This window comes from Elephas maximus, chromosome 23 (genome assembly GCF_024166365.1).
Source record: "Elephas maximus indicus isolate mEleMax1 chromosome 23, mEleMax1 primary haplotype, whole genome shotgun sequence".
Classification (NCBI taxonomy): Eukaryota; Metazoa; Chordata; class Mammalia; order Proboscidea; family Elephantidae; genus Elephas; species Elephas maximus.
In genome coordinates, this window is record NC_064841.1 from 74,835,364 (window position 1) to 74,855,619 (window position 20,256).

At 39.7% G+C, this 20,256-nt stretch overlaps 1 protein-coding gene across 5 annotated transcripts in view; it reads left to right on the plus strand.

The window, feature by feature from the left end:
* Positions 1 to 20,256, plus strand: part of MYO16 (myosin XVI) — a 733,911-nt gene that overhangs the window by 607,462 nt on the left and 106,193 nt on the right. For all 5 annotated transcript variants that reach the window (XM_049867507.1, XM_049867511.1, XM_049867508.1 and 2 more), the window contains exon 28: positions 2,203 to 2,305. In XM_049867507.1, the coding sequence (XP_049723464.1) occupies positions 2,203 to 2,305 (103 nt within the window). The remainder of the gene's footprint in view (positions 1 to 2,202; positions 2,306 to 20,256) is intronic.

Consider the following 20,256-nt stretch of genomic DNA (forward strand, 5'->3'; position numbering starts at 1 on the left):
GCAAGATTATGAAGATTTTCAATCCAGGGAAAAATAATACGCTGGGTTTTGACCATGGCGATGAGAAGGAGTTAAGAAAGAGATAAGAAACGTCTTCTCTTGAAAAAGTCAAATAGTTTTATTTTTCCTACGTTATACCCCAGACTTGTAGTCACAGCTGCACTGTCCCACGTCCCAGGGATCTCATTTATCTGCAGTACTTGCAGAAATAGAGACATGGATATAAATTTTGTGGGGCTGTCAGTGGGACATATACCATAATACTCTCTCTGCACCATTAGAGGCGGTATCGTAATAAAGGTATGTAGCAATGCAGTTCCTTCCTTAATTGCCCTAAAGAAACAGAAAGAACTGATTTTTAGAAGATGCCATATATGCTGCAGTGAACTCTAGATGAAACGTTAAGGCATTCTAGAGTAAACGTGTGATAAACAGTATGTGTTCCCCCTTAAGTTTTGGTTTTGATTTCACGTCTGCTTCCAGTGCCCCCCAAGAAAGTGCAACCCAATGTAAAAGGGATAAACGTATAATACAAGGAGATATGGTTACCTGGATCTTTGCTCTTTAATTTTTTTCTCTTTTTTCAATGTTGGCTTATATATCAGGTTAAGTACTATGATGTAAAGGACCTGGTTTTACCCTAAGTAAGGTGGTTCTTGTCTTTGGGTTTGGAGAAATAACCCTTGGTGTAACTGGGGTGTCTTTGTCTGAGACTTCCAGGCCACACCTGAGGATTTGTGCTAGTGAGTGGGGGATGGCCACATGAGAAAACACTCCATTGGGAGGCTGATATCAACTAGCTTCAGGAGGCCTGATGCAGGACTGGCAAATAAAAGTCCTGAACACAGAGGCAGAGAGAGCTTCCTGGTTGACAAGAATAGACGTTCTCAAGAGGGTAGCTGGTCCCTTGGGATATGGAAGCTGTGTTTTGGGAACCCTTCTGGACCTCACCCTGTGTGTCTCCCCTTTTATATCCTTTTCGGCTACAATAAACCTGGAGTCATATGTATGGTATACTCCTGTAAGTCATTCCAGTGAATTAGAGTGGTTAAGAGCTTGGCTGTTAACCAAAAAGTTGGCAGTTCAAATCCACCAGCTGATCCTTGGAAACCCTATGGGGCAATTCTACTCTGTCTTGTAGGGTTGCTATGAGTCAGAATTAACTCCACAGTGGTGGGTTAAAGGGGTCGTAAGAGCAGCTTAGACAGTAAGGATATCATGTGGACTCCCAGGCTTGCTGCTGGCATCCAGAAAGGTAGTGGGAAACCAGCCCTAAATTGGTGGCTAGAAGGTCAGAAGGTTGGAGTGTCTTCTGGACTCCCCAAACGTAAGGCTGACGTTTGTCTATTTGGCAGTCTGAAGGACGATGTCCTTTAAACTTCTGAACTGTGACCTAGCTCCAGGTGGCGAGGATCAGAGACAGTGCTGCGGGTGGAGCTGGTGACAAGGATGGAGAAGTGGGGCTGTGAGGACTGGATCAATCCCCCCATTTTGGGGATTGGATTCCTGCCAATCCTTACCCCACAAATACCATAAGGGCAAAAGAAATGTTACAAAGATTCCTTAAGTTGACTGATGTAATTTCGAAAGTAACTTTTCTCAAAATCCATAGTAAATTGTTATCTTGACATGAATTTCAGCTAGGGAATAAAAATGTATTACTCAGAGGAGCTTTCCAAAATGAGAATGTCCTTCTAGAGTATTTAAAATACTCAGTACCTAATCTAGGTGAAGAACGCTACCCCTTCCTCTCATGTACGTGAAACCTCTGGATGTTTCTAGATTTTTTCAGTACAGATTCTAACTACATCTAGATTGACTCTAAGGTGATAACAGAGAATGCTTGAATTTCTTAAAAGGATTGTATTTTTAAGAGCATATCAAGTATTTCAATGAAAACTAATAGGAAATACTTTTTCTCTTCAGATTTTATTTTGATAAGTGATTTGTGTTACTGCATAATAACGTTAAACATGTGTTAAGCCTCTGACTCACTTTTTAAATCATTTTTCATTTAAAAGGTAAGGATTATCCACAATCACCCGTTAAATGCACAATGGATGGGGTAACCTGGGGGTTATTGGAATAAAGTCAGGATGCGGAAAAGTTTGAGAAACGCTGTAACAAAGACTGCCCTGTTGAACATAATCATTTGCTTGACAAACTCAGTCACTGGTTTCATGTCTCTGGTGCTTTTCACAGGTTTAAGCCATTGGCTGATACGTTCCTGGGTGAGAAAAGGAAACCGTCTGCTGAGGAGAAATGTCGGCTTATTCTCCAACAGTGTAAATTACAAGGCTGGCAGGTTGGTAACCCTCGAGGCCCTGAAATGTCAGGTTAGGATGTTAAGGAAGTTAGCTGAGTCTCTGTGAGAAGCCACCAGAGTATTACTGGCAAAAACAGAGTCTTTTGATGTGTTTGGCCAGGCAAGGCATGAAATGGATCCCCTGGAAATGCCTCCGTCTTTATGATTTACTGATTTTAGCAGCGTGTAGCAAACACAAGAAGGAAACCCAGAGTCTCTTTTGCAGGTGATGAGAAGTTTGTGGCACTCTAAGTTTGCCTATGTCTCCAGCTTTCTCACTAGAGCTTTTCAAAGGGTCCAAAAGGAAGCAGAAGTCAGAGGAACCAAAATATGAGAAACTCAGGTTGATAGCTTTTCGCAGAGTTGCTACCTCACAAGTGCTCTTTAGACCAGGACTTAGCAGTCTCATTCAAGTTTTGTGTAGGTCCCCCTTTTTTCTGTTGCCTGCTTCTCACCTCTTACACACTGAGAACCTCACTGCCCTTTGTACCTCCTTTGTGGCCCAAAGCTTCATAATTGCAAACGGTAAATTGTGTTCTGTGATCCTTTCGAATGGAACAGCTACTCTGCCACCTCTGGAGTTACAGCTGGCCGTTCTAGAAGGAGGAAGTTACAGGAGACAAAATAATATGGAGAAATACCAAAAAAAGCAAGGGACAGTTTTGGACTTTGTTGAAGATCTTAAACCACACCAGAATGCCCTTTTTGGCTAGTATTAAGGAGAGGAGAATCGAAATTTAAGGGAATAGATTAGGTGGTGTTAGAGAATGAAGAATGGGGAAGAGAACGAAGCCCACGACACCAGGAATTACTTGGAAGCGCCTAGCTATAAAACGACAGAAAGTGCATAGGTGGCAAATAGCATGGTAGTTAATAGCTTTGGCAATACATAACAATTAATGGAAAGCAGGCATAAATCTTATTAAAATAAAGATAGAGGCATCTTCTAAAAGGGAAAATGTATGATAATTGATAAAGCCAAAAACGAGGACTTTGCTTCACAAATGACATGGACAGATGGTTCAGAATTGCTGACTGTGCCTGAAAGTGGTCCAATTTAGGTAAAATCGGTAGAGGAAGCTGGATTGACACTCGTGCAGTCATCTGTCTGTGACAAGGAACAAAGAATCCTTGGCCTTGATGAGTAATGGTTTAATTGTACCACCCAGTCTCTTTTTTCATTTTCTTTTTTCTTTCCTTTTTTCTTAACTAATAATGGAAGTTGAACTTTAAATAGCAGTCTGAAGGAGGAAGCTTACACAGTCTGTAGTTGTCATGGATGCGCATCAGCGCTAAAAGATTGGATAAAAAAGGAAGGAGAAAGGAGGAATTACTAACAAAGAGTGCTGTCAGCTAACCAAGCGCGGGTCAGTGACAGAAGATGTGTGATTCACATATAGGAAGGATTATTTAACCAGCGTGTGGGTAACTAAACTTATCTCAACGGAATCATTGCTGGAACTTTTAGATAAGTAACTGGGTAGTAATGGTTCATGAATAAAATAATGCTAAGATTATCTTTTATCTGTTTGCTATCAAGAGTTATTGTTAGCTGCTGTCTGAGTTGGTCCCCACTCACAGCGATCCCATGTACAATGTGATCAGACCATTCTGACCCATAGAGTTTTCACTGGTTGATTTTTTGGAAGTTGATCTCCAGGCCTTTCTTCCTAGTCTGTCTTATTCTGGAAGCGCCATTGAAACCTGTTCAGCATCAGAGTAACACGCAATCCGCCACTGACAGATGGGTGGAAGCTGCACTTGAGGTGCGTTGGCCAAGAACTGAACTCGGGTCTCCCACATGGAAGGCAAGAATTCTATCACTGAACCACCATTGCCCCCCTTTTTTGAAGAGTACTCAGGTGGTACTCAGAAGTAGTATTTTTTTTAATTAATTTTGAAAAGGAAGCTTGACTTGTACAAGTGAGGGAAATCTGATGTAACTCTTCCTCTATGAAAGTGAGTGCAAGTAATGACCGTGTCTGACCAGCCGTCAGTCATTCCGATAAACTGCTGGAAAGCGTGAGAATGCCACGTAGGAGGGGTACCAGAATTTCCTTCTGCTTCAGATCAGCATGGAGACATCCTCTCTTCATTACCGTCCTGTTTGGACATGCCGTTTATTGATGTATTCATGGGTGTGGAGTCAGTATAAGGCATGAGAATTTTTTAATATTATTAAATAATCGTTCCTCTCTTCTCTATAGCTCTGCTTATGATGGTTGTTCTTCTGTGCCGTCAAGTCGATTCCAACTCTTGTCAACTCTACATGATAGGTAGAATTGCCCCATAGCGTTTCTTAGGTTGTAACCTTAACGGAAGCAGATCACCAGGTCTTGTCACCCATGGAGCCGCTAGTACTTTCTAACCGCGTACCTTCTGGTTAGCAGACAAACACTTAACCATTGCACCACCAGGGTTCCATCTGCTTGGGCTGCCAAACCTGTTGCCAAACCCTATAGGACAGAGTAGAACTGCCTCATAGGATTTCCAGTGAGTGACTGGTGGATTTGAACTGCCGACCTTTTGGTTAGCAGCGGAGTTCTTAACCACTGCGCCACCAGGGCTCCAAGACTGGAATTGCAGCTGAGGATGATTTTAAACGTACATTGGGACTTTGAAAAAGAGCATAGAAATAAAACATGAGAAAAGCCTCCCATTCCATTGGCCTAGTCAGTCTTATCCTCATATTTTAATTCCTCCAAAGGAGATTGAAAGTATGGGTGAAAAAAAGAAGCGTATTTGCTTTGCATGTTTGCTTGTGTATTCAGTGTTATCTAGTTAGGAAAGACTGCTTTTCTTCAGCTTTTCCCTTTCATATGCTTTATACCGTAAGACAAATAATTGACTTCGCAGAAACAAAAGCTTATTCATATTTCACTTCATGCTAGTCAGACGGCAAAAGAATTTTTTCAAAACATCATTTATTCTTGACCTGGAATGTGAGACTCTTCAGTTTCAAAAGCAAAGCATTGATTTGAAATGTGTTGATAGTTCCATGTAGAGCCGCTATTAATTCCATTCCAGGTTGTTAATCAGTACAACGATTAAATAAGGAGCTGTTTCCTGAAGCGACAGTAAAGTGTGTAATGGATGGTTAGGATGTCTGCAGCTCTGTTCCCAAATTGCCAAGAGTTATAATGTGTGTTTTTATTAAGCAGTCAGTTTTCATCCTTTGGCCCTGAATGGTTAGCATGAAATTAATAGTTATTCTTTTTCATTTTTTTTTTAAAGCTATACAGGAGGGTAGAAGGGGCTGGAGACATCTTTTGCTGTTTAAAGCTACATGGAGTGTCAGCTAGAAAATCTATTCTCTTAACTAAAAATGTGACCCTTTCATTGTCATTCTAATGGATGCTGGAGATCTTGTGAGGTTTTTCCATCTCTCATTGCCTGTTATCAACTCTATGGGGCAGTTCTACTCTGTCCTATAGGGTCGCTATGAGTTGGTATCGACTTGACGGCACTGGGTTTGGTTTTGGTTTGGTTACCTGTAATCAAACCCTGTACAAGGAAAGCCTTTGAGTCAGCAGTATGGGGACCCTCAATCTGTGGTTCGAATGCTATTAAACCTTGTAGCACTTCAATAGGCTCTTGTGGACCCCAGAATTTCCTATTGCTTCAGACGAGGATGGAGACATCCTCTCTTTGCTGCTGTCCTGTTTGGTACCAACTCACGCATGGTACATATTGTTGACGTAGTCATAGATTTGGAATCAGTATGAGAGGCACGAGAATTTTTTAGTATTTAATAAATAATGACCCAGTGCCATCAAGTCAATTCTGACTTATAGTGACCCTACAGGACAGAGTAGAACTTCACTGTAGGGTTTCCAAGGAGCACCTGATTGGTTAGAACTGCCGACATCTTGGTGAGCAGCTGTAGCCCTTAACCACTACGCCACCAGGGTTTCCTTAATAAATATTCGTTCCTCTCATCTGTAAGGTGTGTTATGACTATTCAGAGTTTTGTACTCGTTTTGTTTCATTTAAGCCTAATAACAACTCCATGCAGAAAAATGAAAGTAGGCTGGGTAAACATTAATGACTTCTTCCTATTTTATTTTTATTCTACTTTAGGTGAAATTTACCGTGCAAATTAGTTTCTCTTTCAAAAATTTATATGTAGATTGTTTTATGATGTTGGTTGCAATCCTTGCAATACATCAGCACTCTCCCCCTTTCGCTTTCCACCCTCGGTTCCCCGTGTTCATTCGTCCAGGTTTCCAGTCCCCTTCTTGCCTTCCCACCTTTGGTTTGGGGCAGGTATTGCCCATTTGGTCTCGATACTTAATTGAACTAAGAAGCACTTAGCTCACATTTGTTCTTGTTTATTCCATAGGCCTGTCTAATCTTTGGCTGAAAGGTAGACTTTTGAAGTGGCTTTGGTTCTGAGTTGGCAGGGTGTCTGGGGACCATAGTCTCAGGGTTTCCTCCAGTCACAGTCAGACCAGTAAGTCTGGTCTTTTTTTAGTGACCTCATGTTAGATATGCGGAAATTGAGCCTCAGAGACAGCCTCTTGTCTTAGAGATCAGTGTACTGATTGGAATATTTGGTGCAGTTAATATTTAGTTTTAGTGGGAAGGCCACCACGCAGAGACCAGCATCTAGTTCTTCCTCCGCACTGTTCTTTCCACTGCATTTAACTCGATGTGTATCTTTTAATATAGCTATATAAAGTCCTTTTTTTTCCAGATTACAAAACTTGAAAGGGATAGATTATGCATCACAGAACTAGCTTTGATCAAAGGACTTATATATTCCTTTATTAGTCTTAGCAAATTATGCCTTGTAGTTAGTGTCTTTTTTATGTTTATAATTCAGCTGGTAAATGAAGGAAAAACAAGCTGACCACTTTTCTTGTGGACTGACCACAAGTCCACCAATTCTCATCAGAATCTTTCTTACCCAAACTGTCAGCCAAAACCAAGTGACCCTTAAATAGCATGGTACCTCTAAACTCTAGTTCCTCACTGTGTCTCAGAAAAAGAGAAGGGAAGAAGGGAGAGAAAGAAAAGGATGAGAGGGAGAAGAGCCAGCATCAAGTAAAGATTCTCAGGACGTCTGACTTTGTGCAGTGTTTAATGTCATCAGTTCTCATTCTGAATGCTGAGCCCTGCGTGTTACTCAGGCGTCCAGAGAAAATTTACAGGGGCCGAGGGATGTGATGGAAATGTGAATCAGAGTAGCACTCGCCTCATGTGCCCTGCTTGAGCAAAGCGGTTTGTAAACAGTCTTATGAGACGGTTTTGGTAAACTCACCTAGTTTGCAGCAGGCCAGTCTTTGTTCTGGCCACGTTCTCAGCAAGGCTCTCCCTGGCTGCCTTATTTAAAATTTCCAACCTCTCCCACCTCCCTGCAGTGCCCTCTCCCTCTTCTCTGCTGTATCCTTCTCCATGGTACCTGTCACCTTCTCTGGCACCTCTTCTAGCTAGCTGTTAACTGGCTGTCTGTCCTCTGCTAACGTGCCAGCTCCTTCAGAAGGGATTTTGTCTGTGGGGTTTACAGCAGTATTTCCAGCACCAACGCCCCAAGTCCTGTTGCCGTGGAGCTGAACCACCCCATAGAGTTTCCAAGGAGCAGCTAGTGGATCCAAACTGCTGACCTTTTGGTTAGCAGCCTGAGCTCTTAACCACTGTGCCACCAGGGCTCCATCTCCATCACAAGGGGCAGCAAATGGCACATGGTTGACACACCCTACATACATGCTGATCTAGTAAATGAGGTATTGTAAATAAGAAACCACCAAAACTATACAATTTCTTTTATGTAGAGAGACATGCAAAAATTTCTAAATCTGGAATAACTCGCTGCAGAACATAATGGTGGCAATATCTAAGGAATTGTTTTCAGATGAGACTCAAACAGAATTTTAGCTTTTATCTACATGTTCTTAAGAGAATGTATACATGCGTTACATAAGTAATTAAAATGATTTTCTTTCAAATTTGTAATTGCTATATAGATGCGATATTATGTGTAGAATGTTGTATAGCATTAAAGTCATGATTTTAAACCTTTGTGAAAAAACTGCAAATCACGCTAACCGTGTTTTGCTCCAGCGCATTTTTGTTTCACTCATGTTTTTTACATCACTAGCCCTTACTTCTCGAAGAAATCTTGGTTCTCTTTTATGTGATTTTAGCTGACAGTGCAAAGATTTGGGAACCTACGTATGTTACTATTCCTTTAACCAGTTCCCTTGAGTCAGTCCCAGCTCGTGGCAACCCTTTGTATGTCAAAGTAGAACTGTGCTCTATAGGGTTGTCAGTGGCTGATTTTTCGGAAGTAAATCACCAGGCTTACTTTTGAGGCTCCTCTGGGTGAATTCAAACAGCCAGCCTTTCAGCTAGCAGCCTGATATTCCCTGAACATACTAAAAAATTACTGCTTTTACATAATGTGGTTTATTTTGAAGAAAAGTCAGGGATGTTGTGGTGACTGGAAGAGAATCCTACTTGGTGGTGGTTTCTTGTCCATTACTGTTTACAATGAAGCAGAATATTTTAAAGACATTATGAACTAGTTGGAGCCCTGGTGGCACAGTGGTTAAGATCTTGGCTGCTAACGAAAAGGTCGGCAGTTCCAATCCACCAGCCACTCCTTGGAAAGCCTGTGTTGTAGTTCTACTCTGTCCTGTAGGGTCTCTATGATTTGGAATCGACTTGCCAGCAACAGGTTTTTTTTTTTTTTTTAATAGACTAGTTGAGGCTTTGTCTTTGTTCTCAAGGCAGAATTTGAATAACTTAATTTTAAAAGAATGGAAGCTTCTTGAGATGGTTTGAGTAGAATTTTACACTACTGTTTACTGTCTCTCCATATATTTTTTCTCCATGAAACAGAGTCCGCAGATAACTTCCTTTATGAAAAAAATACAAAATATTTAGCATTAAGTCATCATTTGAAAACAAGTTAAATTAAGCCACTAGCTATGAACCATCTGCTCTTCAGAATTTTTAAAAATCTTCAGGTATTTTATTTATCTGAATACATACATTTTTAATATAACTGTACTTTCAGGTGTCGTTAAATATAATCCCTTCAGAATTGTGTACATTTAATCAAAAAACGTTCTGCCGTGATTACCCCAAGCCAAGAAAAATGACTGGCAGGCATTTAGGCCTATGTTGAACACACTTGTTTTACATGTTATGTCATTTATGTAAAAATGAAAATCTTTGAAACTAATTCTGAGTGGAAAAAATAAGTGCTATAATCTGATTTTCACACATTTTATATGAATCAACGGGTTATAGGATGATTTGTACTGTGTAGTTACTTGAATGCTATATTCATTTTAAAGCCATCTGGAGGGAAGTCTAATGGGGAAACAAATCTGTCAGAGAGCCGATTCATAGCATGCCAGGGGTGTTGCTTAAGAACACAGAAGCCCACAGAGTGCAGGAATGAGTCGGGATTTGGAAATGGTCTTGACCCCATTTAAGAGAGCTTTCAAAGTGATAAGTTTAACTGACGTTTCAAACAGCGATTTATAAAACTTTGAGTCGAGGAAGTCTTTAGGACAGGCAAAGAATTATGTTCTATTTTTGAAGGAGGGGTTCATGCTATATGTTCCTGGAAATTGTGGAACATGAAGCGTTGATATAGTCTTAGTTACTTTACATGTCATCTATCACTTTTAGTATAAGGAATTGGACAGGGGACACTTCCGGTGACTTGCTCAGGATTATAAGGACAAGAAGCAAGCAAGGGAAGAAATTAAAACTTCCATTCCAGCTACCCACTTGTTATGTACCAGGGTGTGTGTGTGTGTGTGTGTAGGGTGGGAAGTCTTTGGAAGACATAATAAAGGACATTCACAAAAGACAAACCCCAAACTAAAATAAAATATGTTTTTACCATTTGTGTTTATTCATTAGCCAAAGAATAAAAAAATATATATAATTAACACCTCCTTTTTTTTTTTTTTTAAATCAGCTTCTAGAGTAATTTTCAAGGAATGGCCTAGATTTCATTATGTGTCTTTATAAAATATATGATCTCTAAAGGATGCTCTCTTAAGGTGCTGAGAACTGCAAGATTAACATTTTACCATAACATTAAATAAAATCAGTGGGATGAAGGATTTATCATTTCATTAGTCTAAACTACTACAGTGGGGAAAAGATAATAAAAGTGAGAGCAAGAAACTGTTAAAGTTTTAAGCATACCCCCCCCCCCCTTTTTTTTTACATCTTCTAAGATGAAACAGTTGTATTAAGCCCCTTGGCTCTTATTAGTGCAATAAATTAATAGTTTATAACCTTTGTTTTATTACTTGAGGGGCACTTCATAAATCAACTGTAAGTACAAGCCAGAAAAGAGCCTATATAATTATTCCTTTGCTTCTATTGGTTTTCTTTCTCTGGAACTATCCATGTTGAGAATAATAAACGTTAAGGATCAAAGAGTGCCTTTTGACACTATGTGCATTCTAAACTTGGAATTGAAGTATATAGATATATTTGTATGTGTAGGTGTATGCACATATATATTTTTTTTCTTTTTTTCTCTTTTACTAAATACACACACCTCATACACGCATAAATTTTGCACATTTTTGCTATAGTGGAACGTGCATTTTTGGAAACAAATTTGGAAAACAGAGAAAATAAAAGCAGAAAATTAAAACGACCCATAACTGAACTACCTAGAGATAACTACTCTTACTGTTTTGTGTGTATTCGCTCAGTTTTTGAAAATAGTATTGCATGGGTTTGATCTTGGTCAGTGTGGCTATCTCCCTTTTCTCTGTGAGCTTCATAAGGACAGATATCATGTCTTTTTTTCTTATGTATTTGTGTATGTGTGTGTGTGTTTCATTATTACATTCCCCACAGTCCAGGATCTGGCACACAGTAGATACTCAAGCATTATTTGGCAAATGAATGAATGAATGAATCTCCTACCTGATATCACATTTCCCCGTTGGAAATGAAGGTATCTTCAATCCAGTCTTACCGATATGTGCGATAGCTTCTGCCTTGAAATGGAGTTTATATTTTTCCATTCAGCTTCATTAATATCATACTGGCTTAGTATAATATCTGGTGTTTAATAGTTGCTAAATAAGTAGTGGCTGTACCTATTTGTGGAGCCCTGGTGGTGCAATGGTTAAAAGCTTGGCTGCTAGCCAAAGGTCGGCAGTTCAAATCCACCAGCCACTCCTTGGAAACCCTAATGGGGCAGTTCTACTCTGTCCTACAGGGTTGCTATGAGTCAGAATCGACTCCCCAGCAATGAGTTTAGTTTTTGGTTTTTTGGTATACCTATTTGTAATCCAACTTTCCTCTCTTAGAAATCAACCTAATTTTCCTAACTCCATGTTTACTTATTTGCTTATTCAACAAGCATTTATTGAGCATCTTTTTATATTCCTGGAGTTATGGAAGGCAATTGTGATGTGCAAGTGAAAAAAAAGAAAAGAAAAAGAATTACATGTTCCTCTTCTCACAGGGTTTACTGTCTAGTGGGAGAGAGAAGTACAAAAACAGTAAGCTAACAGATGTTTATGGATTAGGATCCGTGCTGGGAAGGACTAACAAGAATACTGCGAATGCAAATAAAAAAGGAAGTCCTTGGGTCAAGCAAGTGGTTAAGTGCTTCACTGGTAGCCAAAAGGTTGGCAGTTTGAATCCACCCAGAGAGGCCAGGGAGGACAGTCCTGGTGATCTGCTTCTGAAAGTCCCCAGGCTTGAAAACCCTATTGAGCAGGTCAGTTCTGCACACATGGGGTCGCCAAGAGTTGGAATCCACTCGACGGCAACTAACAACCACAATTCAGATAGCACTGTGGTCATGAAAAGCATCTCCAAGACGTCCCATTTAGGCTGAGGCCTGAAGAGTGAGGAGGACCCTGTCATGTGACAAAGTGAGGAAGAGGGGTTTAGGGAGAGGGAAGTGTGTGTCAAAGCCCGGGTATAGAAAACAGCCTGACGGAACTGAGAGACGGTCGCCAGGTTAGAGCACGGTGAGCACGGTAGACGGTGGGAGAAAATAATGCCGTATAACAGCCTTTCTCAACCTTTTTTATGTATTGTTATTATCTTTCCTCTAAGGAAGAAAATTAATGAGATTAAAGAATTTAGTATTTGAGGAGGGGGGAAAAAAAGCTTACTATAATGGATTGTGGCCATTCATAGATCAACCCTGCATGATGACATCCAGCTCGAAGTAGAGGGTCAGTGAAAAAGAGAAAGACCCTCAACGAGATGGATTGACACAATGTCTGCAACAGTGGGCTCAAACAACAATTGTGAGGATGAGGCAGGACCAGGAAGTGTTTTGTTCTGTTGTACATAGGGTCACTATGAGTCAGAACTGACTCGAGAGCACCTAACAACAACAACTGCTAAAAAAATGGTCACTGTGCCTGTTTCAAGGAGCCTTCGTGGCGCAATGGTTAAGCACCCGGCTGCTAACCAAAATGTTGGCCGTTGGAACACACCTATCAGCTATGCAGGAGAAAGACCTGGCAATCGACCCCGTAAAGAGTAGAGCCTAGGAAACCCCATGGGGCACTTCTGCTCTGTCACATGGGGTCACTATGAGTCAGAATCAAGTGGACAGCACACAACAACATACCGGTTCCTAATCCAGTTTCATTTCCTATAATTCAGTCTGATTTACCCTGATTCCAAGTTTATGCATTTACCAAGTGCTTGCTGAGTACTTATTCTATGCCACAAACCTTGTACAGGAAAGCCTGTGAAAGCCAGAGCCTGTGTAAGGCAGAAACCTGTCTGAGAAGGAAGACTCAGATATTTTCCACTAATAGGGAGCGATAGAAAAGTGGTGAGACTGCACCCTGTTAAAGGTAGAAAACTTGGGAGACCTGGAAAACAAGGCAGTCCTGCCCAGTTCCTGCTCTCACAGGTTTCACTGTAATGCCTAAGATTTCTGTGTTGTGTGTGTATGTGTGTGTGTGTGTGTGTGTGTGTCTCCATCAAGAACCAATTTCACCCCCTGGGGGCAGTATCACCACAATGAGAATGCATGCTTAGAGGTAAGGGGTAAGCAGGGGCCAGACTGGGTGGGACCTCTATGAGTACAGCGTGCTACTTAAAGTTCAGTGTGAAGCCACTGATAAGCTTTAAAGAGGGTGGTAACAGGATCTTATTTATGTTTTCACTCTACTTTCTAAGTGAAGAAAGTTTCATTGGAGAGGAAGGATGGAGCTAGGATACCAGTGAGCAACCTCCTGTAGTGGCCCAAGCAAGGCAGAGCAATGGCCATCGGAAAAAGGTGGCATCCGAGAAAACGGAGGGATGAGAGAGGACCGTGTGTCCTTCAGTAACTGCTTATTAAATTTTATTTAAGAGTGCAATCTCTTTTGTTGACTGGAAGCATGTAATCATTTTTATAACCAAAATACTCATTCAAGTCTGGAATATGTTCAAGCCGTTAATAACAAATAGGAATTTGCAGCACAAAATACATGTGGATCTATGAAGGATGGAGGAGATACAGCCTTTAAGAATTGAAAGCAGAAGACAGTTCACAAAAATACATACAGATGAGTCTCAAAGCAAACATGGACACACCATGGTACCAGTATTTGAAAAACGAGAAAGCTATGTAAGTATTCGTGAATGTCTAACACTACCTTTAAAAAAAAGGTGCTATATAAGATCAGGTGCTCAGGTTGTAATGCCGTGAATATTAATATCCTTGGAAGTAAAGCAAACATCAGAATACTTACATGCCAGCAACTTGGCAGATACTGATGGCAGGAACACTCTCTGTACACGTGTGTCCACGCATACCAGTAAGTACAGTGGGTGTGACAATGTTTATACTCTTGTTAATTATTTATAGTGCATACAGTCCATGGACCACGTAGTTATTATTGCCATTATTTAGGCCAATTTGTTTAAAAAAAAAAAAGATTAAATGTATTCCTTAGATAAGTCTATTAACTTATCAAATGCACTCTTCTCCGTGATTTACAAGATAACCAGTCTTGTTTGGGTTTGGATTTGGTTTGCTTTTTACAATATGGTCACTTTGGAGGAAAGCGTATATTTTTTAGGTGCTCTTGACCATATAGATATGATTTCTGTAATGAAATAATGTACATGATCACATAGTGAATAATTCACTAGTAAGCTCAAAATAGAAGTTTTTATTCATCACTGCTTGCTGTGCAGGTCATACTGTTCTAGGTGCGAGTAATTCATTTTTCTTAACCTATAATTATATGTAATTTGAACCAAACCACCTTCCTCAAATGCCAGAAGATACAGTACTCTCTTAGATGCATGGGTCTGTAATTATCTTTTTCTGCATTGCGGTTAAACTTCAAGAATACTCTATTTATAAGGAAGATAACTTATATTTTAGTATAAATTTATCTTTTGGGAATGTTTAAAAGTACGTTCAGAGCCAGGCTGAGCATTAGAATATGTCGATTTAGAAGTTTTTCAAAGCTACCCTGAAAATGTAAAATGTTGAAATAAAACCCAGTGCCATCAAGTCGATTCCGACTCATAGCGACCCTATAGGACAGAGTAGAACGGCGCCATAGAGTTTCCAAGGAGCACCTGGTGGATTCGAACTGCCGACCCTTTGGTTAGCAGCCGTAGCACTTAACCACTACGCCACCAGGGCTTGCAGTGTTGAAATATTAATAGTAAGATATACCCACAATAGAAATGATGGCTGTCCTTCAGAAACCTACTGAATCCAAGCAGCAAATGGTGGGAAACGGATGGATTCAGCCTGGAAAGGATGAGTTTTAGTTTCTTTGGTTTTTTTCTTGAGCTTCTTGAAAGAACAGGTTGTATTTTTCTGTCCATCAGGGTGGCCTCAGAGGTTGGCTTCTTGGAGAATATCAGATGATGAATGACTGATGAGTGACTAGACGGACAGGGCAGAGAGGAGGTAGGAAGGTGGATAAATCAATGCAACATAAGGAAAACCAGGGAAAATAGAAGATACAGTGCACCTGAGTGCTGTGTGAAAATAAAATTGAACAAGGAGTGAGTGTGGGTGAAGGACTATTTCGAGAGCACACGTGGCAATGGTGAGTTTGTTGGCGATGTTCTTTTTGGAAGAGATGACAGGGTGAGTACAGAAACTGCTCGGCACAGTAACACACAAGAGAACAGTGTTTTAAAGGAACACGATGACATTCTCAGATCAGTCTGAAAGGAACCAAGTCTGGTGGGAGAACTGTATAGATATTCAAAAGTAACAGACCACATTGTTCACATCATTGTCAGTAATGCTACTAAAGAAAAAAAAACTGGAAATAGGTTTACATTGGTAAGGGACTTTAAGAAATACCAGGGCATTTTTCAGGAATGCTTGTATTACAGTGAAAGAAGATGACTGCTTTTAATGTAACTGTGACATACTACACGTTGTCTTTAAGCTTTAACTTTATCAGAAAAATGTTAATACAATATAATAAAGCCAAGGAGATTAAAAATTTTTAAAGATTCATTTCTTATCAGTGATAATGAAAATAAAATACTTTCTTTGCAGCAAATAAACTAGCATTCATAATAAAACATTCTTATTAAAACATAATCTGTGATAATTATTAATAAAAATATTCCAGTGTTTATTGACATAGATACAAAGGAATAATATCTAAGGTAGCACTCACAACAGTACTGATATCATTGTGAGTGCTACCTTAGATATTATTCCTTTGTATCTATGTAAAAACGGTATAGGAACTTGATAGTATATACAGAAGTCTCAGATTGCTTTTCTGCTCTGAGGAGGTAAGTGGGAAGTTAAAATAGCAGTACATAGCACCTCCTTCAGAGCACACTGTGTTAACTCTTCGGAGATAAATAAGATCACATGATGGAGGACTTTGAATGCCCAACCCAAAAGTGTGCATTTAGCTTATAAAAATAGGCAGTCGTTCAAGGTATCTGGAAGATTAATAAATTGGAGGCAGTGAGGAAGGTGAATGAAAGAGCCAGTAAAAAATTAAAGGATAAGTTCTAGATTTTGATCTGCAATAATTCAATACTGGCACTTGAAATGGTAAAGAAGGAATCAAGGCCAGAAAGAATAGGAAGAATTGACAAGCCAGGACGGCAGTTTGGATACGGGGGAGGAATAAGCATGGTTTAATATTTTAGGTTTCCTCATTTGGGTACTCCTGAAATTCAACATGTTTCTTCAACCATGTTAACTGCATTTTTATAAAAGAATGAATTGCAATGATTTAATCTGACTCTAATTTTTTACAGATGAATTAAGTTTCTGATACCTGAGTTCGTGTTACTACTAATATACATCAAAACAACTTTCTTTGACATTCTGTCTTCTCCATTTTCATATTCTTTTTACTTTTGTTTATTTTACCTTAAAATATATAAATTATCCTCTTTGTATTTCTCCAACATTATTCCAGCCCTCAGATATCTCACAGTCAAGTTGAATAGCCAGACAGGTATACAAATAATGACAGAAGCAGAAATACAGTATCATTATAGAAATGTGTACAAAATATATCAGTGACATTGATGTCCTAATGTAATGCATTTATTATTATTATAAGGTACCATGCATGCCGTGTGGGTTTTAAATGATAAATAGGAGCTTACCCAGTAGAAGATTATACAGAAAGATATTACAGAAAAGTAAATAAATAAGTGTTAAGCCTATGAAAAAATGAACAAGTTCTCATTTTTGGAAATGCAAGCAATATACAATTTGAAAATAGGTAGTCCTGAATATATTGAGAAATGCCAGACCATATAAAGTCTAATAAGCATTTCAAAAGTGTTTCAATGTTATCCTGAAAATTATGACCTGCTGTTAAATAACTTAAAGCACAAGAGTAATATAAGAAGATTGATGTTTAGAAAGATCACTCCAAAGATAGTTTAGAAAATGGGTACATGTGGGCCTGAGACGACTCAGGGAGGCTACTGAAATTATTCAGAAAAGAGAAGAGGAAGTAGATTCTAGAGGTATCAGTAGGCCTGTGACTAAAGAGATCAGGAGGAGAAAGGGTAGACTTGGATAATTTGAAATTCTTGCTTGGATGATAAGGTTGATGATGGCGCCACTAGCATAAAAATTTTTTTTTTTTTTTATAGAAAAGGAATATAGGGTGAGGATGAATGGACAATTTGGTGGGAGAAATTATAGTTGAAAATATCTTGGGACTGAGGTACTCATGGGACATTCAGACGGATGTTGCCCTGATTCATCAAGATGTGGAATACAGGTTGAGAATCCTGTTTCCAAGAAGAGGACATTGACGCTGAGGTGCCTGTGAATCCTCTCAATAAACATTTCCACTAGGATATGGGTTTTGCAGTTCTAGACTCAGGAATTAGATGTTATCATTGTTAACTGTCATCAGGTCAGCTCCAACTCATGGTGACTCCATTTACAAGAGAACAAAACTTTGTCAGGTCCTGTGGTCTTCACAACCACTGATATGCTCCAGTTCATTGTTGAGGCCGTTGTGTATTTCGAGTGCCTTCCAGCCTAAGGGGCTCATCTTCCGGCACTCCATGTGACAACATTCTATTGTGATCCTTAAGGTTTTCTTTGTCTAAATTTCAGAAGTAGATCACCAGGCCTTTTTCTACCTCTACTATCTTAGTCTAGAAGCTCCAGTGAAACCTGTCCATAACAGGTGACTCTGCTGGCACTTGAAATACGTCGTAGCAACATGCAAGCCACTATAGCACAGCAAACTGGTGGTAAGAATTAGATGAAGATTTGAGAAGGAGCCCTGGTGGCCCAAGGGTTAAGTGCTTGGCTGCTGACTGTAAGGTTGGCAGTTCAAACCCACCCAGTGGCTCTGTAAGAAAAAGACCTGGCAGTCTGTTCACGTAAAGATTACAGTCAAGAAAACCCTATGGGGCCTTTCTACTCTGTCACAAGGGGTAGCTACGAGTCAGAATTGATTTGACGACACCCAGCGACAGTTACATAGATTTGAGAGGATTCTGTAGAAAAAGCTTTGGGAATAATGAGTTTACCAGAGAGACTGTAGACAGTGAGAAGTGCATTTAGCAGAGAACTCTGAGGATGTGTTTAAGTCGCGTGTGCCATCAAGTCGATTCCGACTCATAGCGACCCTGTAGGACAGAGTAGAACTGTCCCATAAGGTTTCCAAGGAGTGGCTGGTGGATCTGAACTGCCGGCCTTTTGGTTAGTAGCCTGAGCTCTTAACTGCTACACTATCAGGGCAAAGCAGAAAAATGGGAGCCTTGAAAAACACTGAAAAAGAGCAAACAGACATAGAGGAGGTGACCAAGTGAGCAGTGTCACAGAAGTCAAGGAGAGAAGAAAGCTTCAAGAAGGAGAGAGTGACCTAGAAGCCAGCTTCTTAAACTGTGGACCAGCATCACTGGCATCGTGACCTGAGAGCTTGTTAAAAATGCAGAATCACAGGCCTCATTCCTGACCTGTTGAATCAGAATCTACATTTTAGCAAAGTCCCCAGATGATTAACATGCATATTGTTGTTGTTATTTGCCCTCGAGTCCATTCTGACTCATGGAGACCCCACACCTGCAGAGCAGAACTGCTCTGTAGGGTTTTCAAGGCTATGATCTTTCAGAACCAGATCAAGAGGCCTGTTTTCTGAGGTGCTTCTGGGTAGGTTCAAACTGTCAACCTTTAGTAGCCCAGTGCTTAACACTTTCCACCACGCAGGGACTCCAATGTGCACATTACAAATTGGGAATGTATAGTGTCAAGAGTATCTGTTGATTTTAGTACTAAATAGGCCGCATATGACTTATGGTCTATCATCATACATACATGCCTGCATGCATAGATACATATATACATGTATGCATATATGCATGTGTGTCTGTGTGTATCACAATAGACCAATGTTAAATGCTGAAAGCAGAAAGTCCCACAGCAAACCCATAAAGGTGTATCATGTATACATCTGCTCGTTTTTCTGTCTGCTGAGATCTGACATTCTCACAGGCTTGCCTCTGGAAGGTTCATAGTAATCTTATCTCCGACACTAACCGTCTGTATGTCTGTGTCAGTATCCTAGAATGTCTTTAAAACTTACCTTCTCTTATGAAATGAAGAGGTTGAGCTAGTCGATTTCTGATATCTAAGTAAAACTGCCTCTTTGCTTTGCTCTTTAGATGATGGAACCTATTAGTCTAGTCTTCCACAGATCTCATGAGGACACATTTCCTTGGGGAAAATTGTACTATCATTTGAAAATAAGTTTTAGTCATTTTTCTCTGTCACCCATGAGTAACTAAAAAGCTTCGTGTCATTTTAATTGACGTGTATTTTTTTTTTCAAAGCAGAGCAGTGTGACCTGAGCTTTCTACACGGAAAACAGTCACTCACTGTATTATGGAATAGCAGTTCATGAGTGAACTAAAGTAGCTTACAGCTCCTACAAATAACATGTGTCTTCTTCAAATCTATAAGAATACGTGTATGCCATAAGAAGATGGCTGTCACTGTTTTTCTGTAGTATCAATATGTGACATCATCTTCACATTAGTCATATTTTCTGAATTTCATTAATACAGAGCAAAAATGAGTGTCATAAAATATCGAGTGATAATAGCAATATTTTTTTTCTTTGTGTAAAGCTACTTCGAAGGTACTGTGGGAAACACACAGCACTCCCTTCAAATGTCTTTTAAAAAAAAGAAAAGAAAGAGGAAAAGAACTACCTGACTGGGTCCCATGATATCTCTCTACTAATACCGCTGCCACGCCTCCTACACACATCACAACCGCTGTTTCAGCATTTTCTATATTTCCACAGCCTACACCTTTAAAAAAAAAAAAGTCCCTGAAAAACTGTAGCAGTGATTGAAGATTTAGAAGTCATCAATGACAATTTTGTTTGATCTTTTAAAATCTGTCACTTTGAAAATGAAAAAAAAAAAAAAAGCCTAATGGTTTTCTAATAAAAATAGCGATGACTGTAAGTCACAGATGGTTTACTTTTACAGAAGTCGGAATGACATGA